Source organism: Patella vulgata, chromosome 2 (assembly GCF_932274485.2).
Source record: "Patella vulgata chromosome 2, xgPatVulg1.2, whole genome shotgun sequence".
In the NCBI taxonomy this organism is placed as follows: domain Eukaryota; kingdom Metazoa; phylum Mollusca; class Gastropoda; family Patellidae; genus Patella; species Patella vulgata.
The window spans coordinates 10,748,620-10,768,793 of record NC_065880.2 but is presented as its reverse complement, the minus strand read 5'-3'; the positions used below and the strand labels follow the sequence as shown (position 1 = coordinate 10,768,793).

The 20,174-nt window shown below is 36.4% G+C and overlaps 1 protein-coding gene across 1 annotated transcript; it reads left to right on the top strand.

Annotated features, from left to right (window-relative positions):
* The first annotated feature begins 5,615 nt into the window (after positions 1-5,615).
* On the top strand, positions 5,616-17,671 carry LOC126812222 (cilia- and flagella-associated protein 52). Its single transcript, XM_050538501.2, has 12 exons — positions 5,616-5,819; positions 7,596-7,798; positions 8,945-9,084; positions 9,543-9,671; positions 10,190-10,289; positions 10,986-11,302; positions 11,861-11,936; positions 12,141-12,253; positions 12,840-12,988; positions 13,518-13,854; positions 14,914-15,151; positions 16,791-17,671. The coding sequence occupies exons 1-12, from the start codon at positions 5,759-5,761 to the stop codon at positions 16,938-16,940; spliced, it is 2,013 nt and encodes a 670-aa protein (XP_050394458.2). The 5' UTR covers positions 5,616-5,758; the 3' UTR covers positions 16,941-17,671.
* The last annotated feature ends 2,503 nt before the right edge of the window (positions 17,672-20,174 follow it).

Genomic DNA, 20,174 nt, shown 5'->3' with positions numbered 1-20,174 from the left:
TGAAAATTTGAGTCAAGGTCATTGCTGCGAGCAAATTCTTGTGAACGGGAGGAACAGGCAGAATCTCGAGATCTGCCTGTCAATTCTGCCTGTTTTGTGAGGTTTGACCGAGCCACCGTGGCTTCCCGACATTTGGTCGTATCATTCAGTTCACTTACTTTGAAGGGCTGATCCACCGACTGGGATTATAAATGAAGACGTGAATACGTCATACAGTGAGCTATCGGGAAATTTTGTCCGGACAGCTAGCGGCGCTACGCCAATGTGTAGCCTACACGGGACCTTTGCGTTCTATCCAAACGACGGTAGTTAGTCAAAAACGACAGGGCCTCGCTCGGCTTCAAGATTTTTGTACACAATCTGTTAAAGGCTCAATACCACTCTTGTTGTAACTGAATAATATGTCCCAATCTTTATTCTGGTCAACAAATTGTACTATTTTACATTATTCCAATTAATTGATGATACAAATTTCATCTTAACACACCTAATTTAAAAAATTGGAAAAATTCAACTAAATGATTTGAAAAGCCTGACCTAAAGCTTTTCAAATGTGACTTGGATTTAAAAATATTTTTGAACCCTCTGGACAAGTAAAATAGGATTTAATGGATAATTTACACAACAGGTAGGACACTAACACATCTAGTACTTAGAATAAGGCTATTTTTTTATTTTCTGGAGCTGTCAAGCCAGCAAGAGTGTTATTGTCCCTTTAACTAAATGAAATGAAATCGGGGTTTAAGTCCCTCATCACTCACCAATAGCGTTTTTTACCGATAGCGTCACATATGTTTTGGCAATGCCTAACATATCGTTATTCTTTCTTATTTCAATAAATTGCTTGCGCAAAGGTGTCTTTGCCTGTGGGAGGAAACCGGAGAAAAACCCACGAGGTTGGACATGCGACCTACTCCTTGTCACGTAGTAGCGGAGATCGAAACCCCGTCACCTGACTTAATGACAGACCAAATGATCTAACGCGCACGTATCAAGCCATTCGTCCACCCAATTCCCCGATTTAAGTTGAAAATACAACGCTGCATGGAGCTAATTTTGGCCTTTTTATACGCCCATCTTTTCGCATTGATGTTTTATGTATCTGTCCGTGTATCTGTTCACAGTTGTTTATAGACTCGTTAGAGGTCACAATTTTTATCTGATTTTGACACAACTAAATATAATAATATGTATATCGAAAGATCTGGGTTCCTTGCGATATTGGCACACATCGGACCGTAAATTCATAAATTATTGCCCCTATTTTAATTTGTGTAAACAATCGCATTTTTACCTTGTGGACCCCTCTATGGTAACAATTTGTATCTGATTTTGATGAAACTTAAAATACATGTACATGTTTATATTCAAAATATCTCGATTCTTTTCGATAATGGCGCATATAGACCCGGAACTTCATGGATTATTGCCCGTGATTGTACGAAAAATCACTTAATTTTAAACAAAGAAGATGTTCCTCGCGTTTGAGCTAATTAAAACGAAATACGGTGGCTCGAATATATCACGGTGCACGGGCGAATTCAGAGCCCCCTCCCCCTCCCGCTCAGCTACATAAACATTTAAAACAACACCTTTTATGAGAAAAGTTTCACGCTCGTGTGGGCTTTATCCTTTATCCGAATTTTCAAGGCTGGGGTGCGGGGAAGAGCCCCCCCCCCCCCAAAAAAAAAAAAAAAAAAAAAATTGAAAAAAAAAATAAATAATAAAAAAATAATCGTCTCAGGTACCGGGCAAACCCCTTCTGCAAAAAATTCAAATCCTGGATCCGCCCGAGCCGGTGTAAAACGAAAAGAAAGAAATAAGATGTGATAGGATGTGGTGACCAAGTGGCAAGGAAAGGATAAATCCAATATTGATGGTTTCAAATTGTGTGGGGTTCAATTGCGACCAAGAAAGGAATATAATTATAATTTATGGTGACAATGGAATTAAAGGACAATATTGGTGCCAGTCATTATCACTTATGTGTTAGAGCTGGTTAAACACATTCCAAATATATTTTTAACACAGAGATCATTGCTACGATAGCTGAGTAATACAGGTTTCCCGTATCGGAAGTGACGAACGTCAAAGGAAAACACGAGTCGCTGCTCTATATAACTACTGACTGAAGCGACGAGTGATAACAGATACACGGCCGAATTTCTGCTCACTAATAATTCCTTCCAAGACCAAAAGTTGTTATATGGGACTGTAAGAGGATATCTGACAATTCAATAAAGTAATTGAATGTCATTAGATAAGAGAACACGAGAAAAATAGAAATAGTCCGTACATTTCCTTGTTTATATTCATTCTATACCTTATAAAAACATGGTAATGCACGGACTTTTTCTGTTTTTATTACGTGTTCTCTTATCTAGTGGCAGTCAATTCTTTTTATGAATTGTCAGATATCCTCTCGCAGTCTCACACAATAACTTTTGGTCTTCGAATGAATTATTAGTGAGCAGAAATTCGGCCGTGTATATGTTATCACTCGTCGCTTCAGTCAGTTATAAGATAGAGCGGTGACTCGTGTTTTCCTTTAGCGTTCGTCACTTCCGATACGGGAAACCTGTATTACTCAGCTATCGTAGCAATGATCTCTGTGTTAAAAGTATATTTGGAATGTGTTTAACCATCTCTAACACATATGTGATAATGACTGGCACCAATATTATCCTTTAAAAGGTTGGGCTTTAGAAAACTACCAAACCCGTGCAGGGCTCGGGAACAAACGCGGCAAATCCGTGATGTAAAGCTGAAACAATTCTATTAGCTGCAAAATCAAATTTCATTCGTGTTAGAAGGTCACGTATGTACCCATTTCTCATGTTGTAAAACTGCCATGATATAACAAATTTAATCAGCACATTAAACTCCACGTGAACGGCATAGTGAATCTCCGAATCTCGTGACATTCAAGCAACAAACACCTTTAGATATTAAAGAACAATATTGGTGTCAGTCATTATCACATGTGATAGAATTGGTTAAACGCGTCCCAAATATAAGTTTTAACACAGAGATCATTGCTACGATAGATTTGTTACGAAGCTTTCAAGAAAGGGAATTGACGAACGCAAAAGGAAAACACGATTTATCCTTCTACTATGAGAGGTTATCTGACAATTCAAAAAAATAATTGACTGTCACTAGATAAGAGTGAGAGAGGGGGGAGAGAGAGAGAGAGGGGGAAAATGAAATGGGGTTTAACGTCCTACTGTTCTGCTCCTGTACTGGGCTAATGAAGACGGGCATATGCCATACAGTGTGCTATGAGTGTGTTATATCGAATTCCAATGTATACACGGGACCTCGGTTTTTCGTCTCATCCGAAGGACTAGACAGCTGTCCTTGTCAGGCCCTCCGTTCTGCACCACTGACAAGGGGAAACCACGTCGGAAAATCCAGATGAACTTTCTCGGCCAATGCAGGGATCGAACACCCGACCTCCAGGCTAGCAAGCCAGCGTCTTAACCACCAAGCCACCGTGGCTCCCAAGAGAGAGAGGGTTAACGTCCACTCGACACAAAGTAGGTCATTTCGGGAATAACATTGTTTAACTTTATTTCAATAATTCGCTTGCGCGTAGAGGTCTTTAGCAGTGGGAGGAAATCGGAGGACCCGGAGAAAACCCACGAGGTTGGACAGGCGATCCTACTCCTTGTCACGTACAACCGGGGATTCGAAACCACGCCAGTTGACTCAATTACAGACCTTATGATACAGCGTGCACGTGCTAACCATTCGGCCATCCACCCCCACCCCCACTAGATAAGAAAAAACGAGAAAAAACGAGAAAAATAGAAAAGGTCCGTGCATTACCATGTTTTTATTAAGTATGAATGAATAAAAACAAGGGAATATTAAACCTTTAGATATAAAAGAAAACGTAATTATTATTAATTAAATGTAAATAGTCATTGAAATTGAATGAGCATCTGATAGAACACGGAAATTCCCGATAAACAGTGAATAATAACAATATTTTCTGCACGCAGTCTGATTTAAAATTACTGATGACACGTGATATGCACATATTACCTGTATTGCATAGTGTAGCATAAATTCAATGAAAATGAAATGGAGTTTAACGTCCTACTTTTCTGCACCGACTGGGCTAATTAATGAAGTCGAGCAGACGCCGAAAGGGAAATTTCGCCCGGGCGGCGGCGCTACAGCCTACTCTTAATTAAGCCTATATCAAATTCCAACTGTCAAGGGTTCGTTTACATGCACACCAATGTGTACGCGGGACCTCATTTTTCGTCCCACCCAAACGACTAGGCAGCTGTCCCAGGTCACGCCTTAGTCCTACACCACTAACAAAGGGGACCTAAATCCCGATGAACTTTGTCGGCCAAAACCTGGATTGAACACAGGAAATCCAGGTTAGCGAGCCAACATCTTACTAACTGAGCCACCGCAGCTCTCTACCTGTATAGCCGTTGAGTTACAGTTGGAATTAGATCAGCACGACAACAATCTGTTTGTTTGTGCGAGTGAAATAAGTTTATTTAACGTCTGCTTCCACCGAGGTGATATCGCACACAATTACATGTTATATGTACAGAGTGAAATTATTTACAGGGTTATTAGCGAAAACAAATTGAGAGAGAGAGAGAGAGAAATGGGGTTTAACGTCCACTCGACACAGACTAGGTCATTTCGGGACTAAAATATGGTTCAATTATATTTTCATAATTCGCTTGCGCGTAGGGGTCTTTAGCAGTGGGAGGAAACTGGAGGGCCCGGGGAAAACCCACGGGGTTGGACAGGCGACCCTACTCCTTGTCACGTACAACCGGGGATCGAAACCACGCCAGATGACTCAATGACAGACTTTATGGTACAGCGCGCACGTGCTAACCATTCAGCCATAAAAAAAAATTGAAAGGATTATTAGATATTTATATAAATATGTACAGCACAAGTAGAACAATTAATGACGGGACGATACGGTGCTAAAACTAAAAAAGAAGTGCTACTAGTGACAAACATAGACATTTTACAGACACATATCATGCAGCACAACACGAACATTTGACAAAGCAAACATGAATACGGACGAACATTGAGACAAATAAACATAGAATGTACATATATATATATGTGTGTATAAGTCATTTCTGTCGGTCTGGTCAATTTGTCCGGTTGAATAGCAGTACAGTTCAAATATTCCTTCGGTCTTGTTGGTGAGTGTGGTCCATTCTTCCTTCCATTTGGTTTTATTGTCCGATATGGTAGTTCATTTCATCTTCGTTCCTTTTGTAGTTGGTTCTCTAAAGGAAGAATCAGCAACGATATATATTTACCAATATAAATTATTATTTCATACACATGCTGGATTGTTTAAAATAGCGTCAATTAGTGAATGCGTATGGAATTTTATTTTATGAAGCAATTTCAGTTATGGTTGTCACCGGAACTCGTGCACATGGTATATTACAATAAGTATGACGCTACATCAAAGCCATGATAATTAGCTTGACAATCGCTATTGACAATGGGGGATAATGGTGGTCTGCTACCGCCTGAACATGCGAACGTTCTTCTCTCCCTTTACTTACCCAAAGGAATAGGGGCGCTGCTTACTATTCGTCCGCCATGTTGGTTTCTAATGACAACAAAATAATTCGAAGTCTCTAGGATTTGTACACCAACTTTAGATTATTTAGTGGACTTGGTGTAGTTGCTGTTAGTTATATTTCTGAAAACCACCAGACAGACTTGAGTCTGTAAAAACATCAGTATGGCAGATCTTCGCGAAGAATTCAATACACTAAAACTCGAGAGAATTATTGGTTTTAATGGTAAGTAGCCTACCGCAGTACCGGTGCTGAGTCAGTGACTGTCAGTGTACTGTAACCATAGGTAATCTACGGACATGGGGTAAAGCAGGCTGGCTTCTTTTCTTTAGAATAAGAATATCCCTATTTAATAATTCAGTAGACTTTTTAGGCTAGGACTATCTCGCTTTAGTTTCACTTGTTGATGATTTAATGGGATAGGCCTAGGCCTAGTTAGTATAATTTAAAGGAGCTAAATCGCTAACATTTGGGACCAAGAAATTGACAAAAGTGGGTCGCAACGCATATATTACTGTAATATGAATGTATATAAACTGATTTACATTCAATGGTTTCCGTTTTTACTCCAATTTCAAATCAGTTATGTTCGGCGAAATAAGCCAGCGGCAGCAGTCTCAAGCGAGTGCAAATTTCTAGTGTCTGGTTATTCCAGTCTACATACGCCATTTAATTTGGTGCAATGTGTCTAGCCTCGTCCCTCGAGTCTCTTGATATAACTGGGGCTGAAGGGCATTATGGTACACGATTCGTGTACCAATGGTAAAATGTTTATTATTTTGTCTTAAATATTGGATATCAAAAGCCCATCTTTTTCCGGTAAGATCACAACATCAATGTTGATTTAATTTGACAAATAAATCGTGTTTTCAATGTTGAAGATTTTGGATGATATTGAGTTAGAGACTTAGCTACTTTAAGTTAATAGTGTTGAGTTGAAGCCAAAATTTAAACTAAATTAATTATTAGTAAACAGGTTGTTTTTGCCATATAGGCTAGGCCTGTATTTTTAATATTTCAAAATAAGATTTTTTTAAATCATATTCATAATCATATGATATTTAGAAATGATTCCACTAGTTCAGCTCTGAGCGTAGGTCACACTCGCCCTGGCCTGTACGTTCAGGAACCATCCTATGGAATCCTTGTCGAAATTAAATCGACTCTCAATTTTATTGGGCAACTTTTTACTGCTAAACGGTTGTGTGTTAGTCTCAGTGAAAGCCTGAACAATGTAAAGGCACATTTAAGGAAGTGGATAAACAACCGGATTCGGTTCCTTACGAAAATTTACTACGAAACCGGATATCGTCTCTGATTGGCCAATTTCATCACATGGTTATTCTATCGCGATAGGTTCGGTTCTAACCCTAACCCTCTCTTTCTTGCATTTTCTAATGTCCGCGTATCTCTTCGCCAATATGTCACTATTGATTCTTAAATTCAAATTGTTTCATCGCCTTAAAAGTGAATTTAGAGTCGTAAATTCAGCACCAAGTAGGATGCTTGTATAGGCCGCCATATTGGAATAGGCCGCTAATAACCACGTGATAAAATTGGCCAATCAGAGACGATATCCGGTTTCGTAGTAAACATTTCGTCAGGAACAGAATCCGGTCGTTTATCCACTTCCAACATTTTAGTGAGGAAATAAGACCTTGCTTACCTCGCTCGAGTCAGTATGTGCAACATAACATGCTCAGGATCATGCTGTTAAAAATACGTCCCCTTTCTGCTTAACGGCTTGACACATGACCGTTTAGCAGTAAAAAGTTGCCCAGTAAAATTCACTGGGAGACGATTTTATTTCGACAAGGATTCAATAGGACGATCCCTGAATGTACAGGGCGAGAGTAATGAGAGCTACGTTCAGAGCAGAACTATGGTTCCACTAGCCTACTGATGAGAATTTTGCATTTGAAGAATATCTATCAGGTTGTTTATTTTGATTTTCGGTGATATTCATTAATTATAACTTATAATTTATAAAAATATTTTCAGGCTCTGTGGTCGGTGGATTAAAAATGCACCCGGATAGAAAGCACTTAATATACCCATTAGGTTGCAATATAATCATTGAAGATATTTCCACAGATTGTTCTCAAAGAATACTGTCAAAACATACTGATGAAGTTACCTGCTTGGCTATATCCAAATCTGGAAAATATCTTGCAACAGGTCAAGTGACACACATGGGATTTAAGGTAAAGATATTATAGTCTCACTAAACTACTCTAAAGTTCCTGCATTACCGTAGTCCATCAGGACTATGTGATTATGGTTCCTGCTTAAATATCAATAAAACATAATTTCTGTGACTGAGCTTATAATTACTAGCCTCAATAAATTATAATGTTTCTAGTCAGCCTAGAAAGTAAAATTTTGAAAAAAATATAGGAAATAAACAATATTCTACCATTGAAGTCCATTACACAGTTGACAAATTTACATCAGGTTGATTAGGCTTCTTAATCCATTTTGAAATGAACCAGCCACGGGTAGGCCTAACAGATAGTCGTCTTTTCAACAACAAACATGTTGGTTTATGCATACTCTATTCACGACAGTACTACTATATGTCCCATCATATTTTATATTTTTTCATTATTATTCATTACTTTAATAATAGAGACTAGAGAAGCTTAATTAAAATGTTCAGCACACTAATAAACAGTACTAATTGTAAAATGGATGGGAAATCTTCCTTTGTTCTTTTAGTTGAATAAGCAGATTGTTTTCCCTCTAGTAGATTGGGTGGAGCTTAACCGTGCAATAAATAGACATGTCCAATGTTATTGCACACTTTTGCTTCTTTACACTAGTATTCGTAGAAATCAGGGGGGGGGGGGGGTTGGCTGAACGGTTAGCATGTGAGCATCATTGAGTCAACTGGCGTGGTTTCGAATCCCCGGTTGTACGTGACAAGGAGTAAGGTCGTCTGTCTAACCTCAGGGGTTTCCTCCCACTGTTAAAGACTCCTAAGCGCAAGCGAATTATTGAAATAAAATTGAACCATATGTTAGTCCTAAAATGACCTAGTATGTGTCGAGTGGACGTTAAACCCCATTTCTCTCTCTTGTAGAAATCATAGAGAAGTGGGGTGGGTTTTCTGTGCAATAACAACAAGCATGTTGAGCAGTTGTCAATGTTACAGGACATTTATAGCATGCTTCATTCGTTAACAGGTTTAACACCTCGGCCTACGGCCTCTAGTTAAACCTGTTAACTCATGAAAGCCATGCTATATATATAACTTGTATCCTGTAGAATTGTTCTCTGTATTTCCAGTTCAATTACTAAATGCCACTGAAACATTTTACTGTAAACTTATTTTTTCCCCATTATTTTAGGCTACAATCATTATCTGGGACTACGCAAGAGGAGAACCAATTCATAATTTGCCTTTACTGCATAAAGTAAAAGTTGAATCTCTAACTTTTTCCTGTGAAGACCGCTACCTTATATCATTAGGTGGACAGGATGATGGATCGTAAGTTTATTTCATGGAAGTTGTCATGTCTAATGCATTCCAAATTTGGTGATTTTGAGATATTTTACTATTCATTTTGGGCTTTATATCTCCTTTCTCTGTAAGGGGTGGGGGGTGGATGGCTGAATGGTTAGCACGTGCACGTTGTATCATAATATGGTCTGTCATTGACTCTCTCTGTGTAAATTTTGTTTCCATGTGTAACATTTTTCAAAAGTTATTGGCAATAGAATTAATCAGTGAAAATTTGTTAGGCTTGCTGATTAAATAGTGTAAAAACATTATACTAATTGCGTTTGAAAATAGATATTGCCTGAATAACTGGGGCTATATTTATGCATGCCACAAAGACTGGCCTTAAAATGACTAGATCACAGAGGTCCTGGCAAGTAACAGTATCTATTTGTTTGCTTGGGTCGAAAATCTGAGGTCCTTATATTAATTCATTATCTTTACAGTGTGGTGGTGTGGGATACAATAACAGGAGAGGCGATATGTGGATCTCAAGCACAAGTTAAAAGTGCTGGAAATACATACTGTGTTTGTGCTTCAAACAGTAAAGATGATGTATTTGTAACAGGTGGAGAGTAAGTACAGTATATCATAACTTACTAATTTTCACTTTAATTTACTTTAAACAGGCATTATGGGAGATTAGATAAAGAGTTGACTCTTCTCGCTATAATAGTTAAAAAATAAATAATGTAAATAGAATATGTTGAAAATTCAGTCAAATTGCTCCACTCTGAACTGAGATATTAGCTTTTGAATTTTAAGCCTAGCCTCGATCATCATGATAAAAAACAGTATCATTAGCAGCAGATCAAATTCAAATCCAGTGAAAATCAGACACATAAGATGACATTGCGAGTTAATTATGGTTTGGATAAGTTAATTAATGTCTAATTAATAGTTTATGTAACATTTCTGGCCTAAAGAAAGACCTGCAATAGAAAGATTTAGTTCTTGTATAATGTATGTTTAATTGAAGAAATGACAATTTTAGAAACAACATTAACCCAAGTAGCAAACAAGATTATTTGAGATTTGCCCGCAGTGCTTTTCAAATTGTTAACAATTAATTTTTTTTTAAAAATATTTTTAGAAATACTCTGAGAGTTTGGCAGTTAGATGTAGAAAATCGTAAAATTCGACCGACAGACGTAAATTTGGGAGGTTTAAAAAGAATAGTAAAATGTATTGAGGTGAGTTGATTTTTTAGCGTGTAATTGTTAAACTTTATAACAATGATCTATTTCTGAATTATGTCCAGAGGGACACTCACTGAATTACACTACATATTTCGTTCTCATTATAGGGGCCCCAGGGGGTTGGGTTCTGAATGGTCAGACACATGCGCTTTAGATCACAATGTCTGTCATTAGAGTCAACTGGCGTGGTTTCGATTTCCATCTTGTATGGGGAGGGGGGGTTGGATGGCCGAATGGTTAGCATGTGCGCGCTATATCATAAGGCCTGTCATTGAGTCAACTGGCATGGTTTCGAATCCCCGGTTGTACGTGACAAGGAGTAGGGTCGTCTTTCCAACCTCGTGGGTTTTCTCTGGGTCCTCCGGTTTCCTCCCACTGCTGAAGACCCCTATACACAAGCAAATTATTGAAATAAAATTAAACCATATGTTAGTCCCAACATGACCTAGTTTGTGTCGAGTGGACTTTAAACCCCATTTCTCTCTCTCTCCTTCTTGTATGTGAAGAGGAGTAGAGTCAGCTGTTCAACTGCATGTTTTCTCTGGTTTCGTCTCGCTGCTCAAGACTCTTTAAGCGCATCGAATTATTGAAATAATCATATTTTAGTCCCGAAATGGACTTTTTTTCTGGAGTGGGCATTAATAAACCCCAATTTTCTCCCTCTCTCATTATATAATTATTTTTTGTCAGATGGTTGATGAGCAAGATCCTCCATATTTCTTCTGTGGAACCACAACCGGTGATATTCTTGTTGTCAACATGGACTCCCAGCGTCTGCAGTTTGTTGTTCCAGAGAAAAATAAATTCAGCCTCGGGGTGACTGCATTAGCGTTTGTTAGAATTTCGGAAAGAGATGAACACTTGAACAGAGATGGCACCAAAACATGTTTACCCACATTTGAATTTTTGGTTGGAGCAGGGGATGGGGAACTTGGAGAATATAAGATAAAATTGTCTGTTCAGGCCAACAAAGTAAAGGCAACAATGGTTCACAAACAAAATGTCAAGTAAGTATTATTGGTTAATTAAACTGTTGTAGGATTTTAAAGGATATCCTTGTAATTATTGTCTGTCATTAGTGTTAGATACAATCTGATTTAAATACAGATCTATATTTTGTTTCGTTTTTTTATACTTTCGATGGCCTACACTACATGAAGATCTGACCAGTGTTGAAAGTGGAATCAACATTAAACAAAAATTCAAAATTCAGTTCTGTTACAGAAAATCCAATCCGATTACAATGCAGATCCTATTTTGTTTTGTATTTTATGGTTCAAAATTTTATTTAATTGTCTTCACTACACTAGGATCTGGAAGTGTTGTTAAATAACTCGCGTTCTAGTTGATGTATGGGATTAACCAAACAAATGATCAGTTGAGTTGAGTTCTTGTTGCATGGCACGTGGAACTGTGGGTATACATTCACAGCTATAGAAAACAAAACTGGTGTCATAGGGTCATAGGTCAGATCTTCATCAGACAGCAGATAATCATCCGGCCTTTAGAATGTTTACAAATTTTTAATTAAGAACAGTAACATGGCGACTTATTTTCTATTTCAGACCCTGGAGAGATACCTCGTTCAAAAATAAATGTAATTCCATAACATCAATAGCGCTAAGAGGTGGAGGCCACCAGGTATGTGTTCGTATGAAGTCTTTTTATGCCATGTTAAATTAATTTTTAAACGTTCCTTTCTTTCATAAATTTGCTGGCCCCAAAAAATATTTATTCATAATTTTCATATAAAGTTTGTTAATTTTTTAAATTTTCCTTTCTTTCATTAATTTGCTGGCCTCTAAAATTATTTATTCATAAACAATTAAATCATGATTTTTGCAGTTTTTCGTTGGCAGTGGTCATTCCCAGATCTACAGATTCAATTATGCGGAATTCAAATGTGAACTAACCAAAACCTGCCATTCCAAACAAGTTAATGATGCAGTTTTTCCATTGTGAGTTTTTATTATTATATACTTTTAGAATTTGTTCTTTAAAAACCATTTTAGTAGATGCAGTGATGTAGACATTGCTAAATGTAGGGGTGTTCTAGAATATTGGGGTGGGGGGGTGGTCAAATGGTTAGCGTGTGCACGTTGGATCAGAAAGTCTATCATTGAGTCAAGTGGTGTGGTTTCGATTCCCCACTTGTACTTGACAAGGAGTAGGGTCGTCTTTCCAACCTCGTGGGTTTTCTCTGGGTCCTCCGGTTTCCTCCCACTGCTGAAGACCCCTACGCGCACGCAAATTATTGAAATAAAATTGAACCATATGTTAGTCCCGAAATGACCTAGTTTGTGTCGAGTGGAAGTTAAACCCCATTTTTCTCTCTAGAAGATTGTTCAGTGGACAAAATAATAAGGTGAAATGAAATAAAATGGGGTTTAACATCCTACATCTATAACAGGGCTAATAAAGAGATTTGCAATTATAAAGGAAGGATAAACACACATGCCCGTCTTCATTAGGCCAGTAGGACGTAAAACCCCTACTATATCAATCCATAATTTTGATTTAATGAAATTTTATGTTTTTTTTCAGTGGAACATCAGAACTGATTGTAACATGTCAAGATGAAGAAATACGAATCTGGCAGTTATCAACTGGTAAAGAAATTCGACGACATGTTGTTTCTAATTTAACCTGTAATGCTGTGTGTATAACAAGGGATGGTTCCAGTATCTACTCAGGTATGTTTTGTGTCGAGTGGACATTAAACCTCACTTCTCTCTCTCTCATTAAAACAATAGGACGTTAAAGCCCTAAAGATTAAAGATACATTATGGCAGATTAGATAGAGCTGGCAGTTCTCACTATAATAGTTAAAACTAAATAATGTAAAGGGAATTTGCTGAAAATTTCAGTCAAATTGATCCACTCTGAACCAAGAATTTAGCGATTGAATTTTTGGCCTAGCCGTGAACATCATTACTAAAGTAGGTACGATAAAAAAAACAGTCTCGATTATCCATTTCATGATTAAATCATGAATGAAAGTTGACTAGCAAATCGGATCCTAATTCAGTAAATATCGCAGGCTAGCGATGACATCGAGAGTTGATTATGGTCTGGATAAGTTAATTAATGTATAATTAATAATTTAGATAACATTTCAGACCTGAAATAGGTAGATTTAGCTCTTGCATAATGTATGATTAATCTAGGGAATAACTATAGTGGATATTTTCTCTTGTGTTTATGAATTTGTTTATTTTTCAGCTTGGGCTGATGGTAAAATAAGAGCGTTTGGATTTGATCCCAAGACATCGAACATAGTGGACAAATGTGTTATAAATGAAGCCCACAATAAAGGTGTAACGGCTATAGCCTGTACATCAGATGGTAGATGTATTATTAGTGGCGGGGGCGAAGGACAAGTAAGGATTTGGTCCATACAAGAAAATTACGATGCCCGTGGAAAGAAAGTCTACAGAGGCGTTCTAATTGAAACGATGAAAGAACATAAAGGTTCTGTATCAGCAATCAAGGTTCGAGACAATGACAAAGAATGTACATCTGCTAGTACAGATGGTACCTGCATCATATGGGATCTAGAGTAAGTTGATGAACAAATCATTAGTGCACTTTGTGCTTGTTTTCTTAAAGTTACAATTTCATATTTTTAAGTTATATTTTTAAAATTTATTAAAATAAAGCCTTAAAATAGATGGTATCTATAAACAGTCCTACCTTGTTAAAAAATAATCCTATTAATCCTATAATTCACTATTGCCAGTTGAGAAATTGGCAAAAATATCATTTTCATCGACAAATTCAAACGTTTGAGAATAGAAAACAAGGGAGGTAATTGTGTTATTATTTCCGGTGTAAATGAGTTTTAAGTGTGAGAATGACACCTATGATCGTATAATAGTGAGTTGACAACCTATTAAGCAAAAGACATAGAAATAATTATGTTTTGACTTTCTTAGAAAATATGAAATTGTAACTTTAAATTATTGTAATGAATTATAAACAATCACAGATCATGCAATCTGATTAAAAATACACATCTATATTTCGTTTTGTTTTTTTTTATACTTTTGATGGCCTACACTACACGAAGATCTGACCAGTTGTAGTGGGAGGTCGTGTCAGGGGTCATAGGAGTGGCTTTGACCCTATGATGTCAGACATTTGATTAACCAAATTGTGCACATAAAAAAATTAAGTATAGATAAATTAATGCCTTATAAAATCTTGTTGAAAGTAGAGCCATAGTTTTAACTATTCACATGATCTGCAATCTGATTAAAACACAGATCCTATTTCGTTTCGTTTTTTTTATAAATTATAGTTCAAAATTTTGTTTTACTTGTCTTTACTACACTACCGGCGTTTTAGTTAATGTGAGGGATTAGCCAATGAAACAGTCTGTTACAGCGAGTTTTTGGCGTGAGGTGCAGGGACTGTGGGTAAACCACAAGAAACAGAAACGCTGATCTTCATGTAGTGTAGGACATCGAAAGTATAAAAAAAATGAAACGATGTGTAGATCTGTATTTTAATTAGATTGAGTTAAAAGCAGTTAAATGCACATTTGATTTACTGATTTTATTATGTTGATTATCTTTTTATACAGAGTCTTAATCGGATTCATTTATTTCTTTTTCAGAAAAAAAGTTAGAAGTCAGATTGTTTTCGCCAATACATTATTCCAGTGTGTTGGTTATGGAGCTGATGCCTGCCATATTGTGACTTGTGGCACTGATAGGAAAATTGGTTACTGGGAAACATTTGATGGTTCTCTGATTAGAGAACTAGATGGTTCTTTAGCTGGTGCTATAAATGCTTTGGATACATCCCCAGATGGAAAATACTTTGTTACTGGTGGAGAAGAGAAGTTGTTAAAGGTTATTATCTTTCATTATCTTTGTTATTACATTCTTATATATTATTCAAAAAAGGGAGGTTGGATGGCTGAATATACTGACGTCCAAAAGAAAGTATACACACTAAAAGTATGACTAAGTTTTGTTTAGATTAAAAACATTTGATAAAGCATTATTGAGTTTGTCTCTTGCGTCCAAACTCAACATTTCTAAGCAAAATAAAAATGTGAAACAAATTGACATTCTACCCTAATACCGTATACCATGGAAAAACGACTTTGGTTGATGCAGCACAAAATGCACAGTGTATACTTTCTTTTGAACGTTAGTATAGTTAACATGTGCGCGCTGCATCATAAGGTCTGTCATTGAGTCAACTGGCGTGGTTTCGATTACCCCGATTTATGGACAAGGAGTAGGGTCACCTGTCCAACCTTGTGGGTTTTCTCCGGTTTCCTCTCACTGCTAAAGACCCCTACGTGCAAGTGAATTATTGAAATAAAATTGAACCATGTGTTAGTTCCGAAATGACCTAGTTTTTGTCGAGTGGACGTTAAACCCCATTTCTCTCTCTCTTACTTCATATATTCAAAATATATTTTTATGTTTTATAAATATTTAACAGCTGTTAATCTAGGGGTAAAAAAAATAATGCAGTTGCATTGCAAGATTCTATTCATCTTTATATCGGCATTTGTTCAAAGAACCTTTAAATATTTGAGGTACACATTAATTTGTAAACTTGTGGATTATTTTCTCCCTGTTAAAGATACATTATGGGAGATCAGTTAACGAGATGGCAGTTCTCGCTATAATAGTTAAAAACTTGATAGTGTAAAGGTAATTTGCTGAAAATTTCAGTCAAATTGATCCACTATGAGCCGAGAACGAAGTGGGTGAAATTTTCGCATAGTCTCGGTCATCATTACTAAAATCATTAATATAAACAGCATAGTCTCGATTATCCACTGTTTTGATTTAATTATCAATGGCCGTTAAGCGGTATATAGGAATCTAATCCAGCCAACATCGAAGGCTAGCCTTGACATCCAGAGTTTATTATGGTCTGGATAAGTTAATTAATGTCTAATTGATAATTTAGATAACATTTCAGGCCTAAAGAAAGACTTGTAATAAGCAGATTTTGCTCTTGCATAATGCATGTTTAATGTATGCCTTAAATATTTGAGGTACACATTTGTAAACATGCATTATGCAAGAGCTAAATCTGCCAATTGCAGGTCTTTCTTTAGGTCTGAAATGTTATCTAAATTATTTAGACATTAATTAACTTATCCAGACTATAATCAACTCTCGATGGCATCTCTAGGCTGTGATATTTATTGGATTAGAACTCAGTCTGCTGCTTTTGATTAAATAAAAAAATGGATAATCGAGACTGTTTTTTTATCGTACCGACTTTAGTAATAATGATCGAGACTAGACCCAAAATTCAATCTCTAAATACTTGGTTCAGGGTGGATCAATTTGACTGAAATTTTCAGCAAATTCCCTTTACATTATCTTGCTTTTAACTATTATAGTGAAAACTACCAGCTCTTTATCTAATCTCCCATAATGTATCTTTAATGTATGCCTTGAAAGAAAACTAAAAAAACATTAAAGTTATCATTAATGAATCCTATTTTTTATGTTTCAGGTGTGGAGGTATGATGAAGGAGAAGTTACCAATGTTGGTATTGGACACAGTGCAGCTATTACTAAAGTCCGAATTTGTCCTAACCAAAGGTACATTATCAGTGTTGGCCAAGATGGAGCTATTTTAGTATGGAAATTTCCCAATTACTAAAACATGAAGAATAGAGTTCTCATTTATATTTGCAAAAATTGCTCCTATCATATTTCATAATTTATTATCACCTCAATTCAAAACATTACACGGTTTACAATTCAAAGAAATTATTACCTACAGAATATTTGAAGAGCCCCGGGGAAGAACGATCTAAGTCACTTTTTCAGTGAACCCCAGTTAATGGCGTCATCTAGAAGCAAATTGTATAAGCTTTCTGTGGAAAAATCAATTTCAGGTAAAAACAATCAGAGTCACATTGAAACCAAGGCCCTTGTGAAATGGCCTCCTGGACAAATACGCCCATCATACCCTTTATTTGACCTTAATTTGGCTGAAAAGTGGAAGTCAGTTGTTGTACTGGTATTAAACATCATTTGAAGTTGTTATTAAACCCACTCGTTGTTCTGTTCGCGCCAAGTATTCTCGTCCAAAAGTCTGTTTTGCCTTTTATGCAAAATGACAAAAGTGTGACTTAGATCGTTCTTCCCCTGGACTCTTCATTTGCTTACATTCTAAAATTAAATTTTTACAACTCATTTTGTACATACATTTCCAAAATTGATTTAAATTTTAATATTTATTACACATGAAAACTTATTTTCAAAGTGATTTATCTTTCTTCCGTTTTAAAATATCCAACTGTCATTTTATATAATATTTTTACGTCTTGAAGTTGTCCTAATTGTATATATAAGGGAAATGTAACTTAATAAATATTTATTGAAAAAGTGGTTATTGCTTAAAATGATAATTCTTCAACAGTCAAACCCCTGAATATATAACCATTGACTGACAACCTTATTCAGATTACTGGGGAAATGTTTTAACATACGTGTGGCTACAGTATGTAGGATACTTGTAAAACAATGAATGATGAGCACAATTAAACATACCTGAATAAATATACATTATGCAAGAGATAAATCTGCCTATTGCAGGTCTGTCTGCAATTAGACATTTATTAACATGAAAAGACCTTAATCAACTCTCAGTGCCATCTTATGTGTTGAGAATTTTCACTGGATTTGAATCCGATCTGCTGATGATTAAATCCAAAAATGGATAATCAAGATTTTGTTTTTTTATCATACCAACTTTAGTAATGATGATCGAGACTAGACCTAAAATTCAATTGCTAATATCTCCATGGGCGTATAAAAAGTAGGTGAGGTACTGACTTTTTCCTCTTGTTAACAACAGAACATTATATCCTCTCCCCATATAAATTGGGTCAAATGGGGTCCCAGTAGGAAATGGGGTAATTATAAGCTTAATTCCCTTAAATATAGCCATACATCAACAAAAATAATTCTTGGTAATTTTCTATGGACAATGTCATATCCTAATGTATGTGATTACCACAATAATAATGACACATATTGTATTTGTTGATGAATGGACCAACTTTAAAAGTCCCTCACACATCCATTGACAAAGAGAGAGAAATGGGGTTTAACGTCCACTCGACACAAACTAGGTCATTTCGGAACTAACACATGATTCAATTTTATTTCAATAATTCACATGCGCGTAGGGATCTTTAGCAGTGGGAGGAAACCGGAGAAAACCCACAAGGTTGGACAGGTGACCCTACTCCTTGTCACGTACAAACGGGGAATCGAAACCCTGCCAGTTGACTCAATGACAGACCTTATGATACAGCACGCACATGCTAACCAATCGGCGATCCCCCCAATTGACAAAGAAATAAACTAAATGTTTTTAATTTATGGTTGTATTTTATTTGATGTGTGACCTATATACAATGTATATACAGAAATACTTTTTACAAATTTTGAAATAAATTAAAGCTTGCTGTCATCCCCATGCTTGTGTTTTACAATAATGTAACACCAATTTTCCATCACTACCAAAAGACTGAAAATACAGAATTGATAGAAGTATAAATGGTAAAGATAGATTGTCAGGCCACAACAGTGCATTGTAGGTGATTGGAGACACTAAAAACTGATCATGGACAATAGAGAGAGAGAGAAATGGGGTTTAAGTCCACTGACAGAAATTAGGTCATTTCAGGACTTACATGTAAATATGGTTCAACTTTATTTCAATAATGCGCTTGTGCGTAGTGGTTTTTAGCAGTGGGAGGACCCAGAGAAAAGCCACGAGGTTGGACAGACTACCCTACTCCTTGTCGGGGAATTGAAACCACACCTGTTGACTCAATGATAGACTCTAGGATACAATGCGCACATGCTAACCATTCGGCCACCCAACCCACCCTGATCATGGACCCATCCAACTAAACGGCTACCAACCCAACCCACCCAGATCATGGACCCATGAAGCAATTACCAGAAATAATTAAAATTTGATTGGCTTCTTGTTCTTTCTTGAACTAATATAATTAAAACATGTACTGGTAATTGGATGATGACTTAAAGATACATTATGGGAGATTAGATATAAGTTGGTAGTTAAAAACTAGATAGTGTAAAGGCAATTTGCTGAAAATTTCATCAGATTGATCCACTATGAACTGAGAATGAAGCGATTGAAATTTCAGCCTAGCCTTGATCATCATTACTAAAATCTGTACGATAAAAAACATAGTCTTGATGATCCATTTCATGATTAAATTATGAATCGAAGTTGAGCAGCAAATGGTATCTTAATCCAGTAAATATCGCAGGCTATCGATGCCATCTAGAGTTGATTATGGTCTGGATAAGTTAATTAATGTCTAATTAATAATTTAGATAACATTTCAGGCCTAAAGAAAGACCTGCCATTGGCAGATTTAGTTCTTGCATAATGTATGTTTAAAGTCCTGTGGTGCCAAACTACAATATTGTGAAAGATGAATCTCTTATATGAATATCAGTCAAAAAATGGTTCATTCCATTCAGTATTTACAAAGATATGTGGAATTTAAAATTCATCAATCTATGCTGTTTTGCTATGTAATAAGCCAGCTGCCATTTTGTTGTCTGCGAAAACTTATTGGTAGGCCTTTTTTTTATATCTGACTGAATCCAACCTGTGACATAATCTAGTGTTATTATTTTGATTTTGTTTTCTTAAATAAATATAAAATAATCAATCTGAGTGCATATTAGACTGGGGTAAGATGTCAGAAATTTGATATCTATACTAATATTTGTGAAGTTTGTCTGTCTGTCTGTTCGGGGTTGGCGGCTACACTAGGTCTGCCCCGAGTCTGAAATTTGGGGTATAGGGGTAGCTCGGACCGGGGAGTAACATAGGCCA

What these genes read in the sequence shown, in the direction of transcription:
- LOC126812222 (XM_050538501.2), top strand. Translation starts at nt 5,759, where the DNA reads ATGGCAGATCTTCGCGAAGAATTCAATACACTAAAACTCGAGAGAATT. An exon ending in GAGAATTATTGGTTTTAATG is followed by an intron (nt 5,820 to 7,595) that starts GTAAGTAGCCTA and finishes AAATATTTTCAG; the next exon opens with GCTCTGTGGTCGGTGGATTA. An exon ending in TGCATCATATGGGATCTAGA is followed by an intron (nt 13,855 to 14,913) that starts GTAAGTTGATGA and finishes TTTCTTTTTCAG; the next exon opens with AAAAAAAGTTAGAAGTCAGA.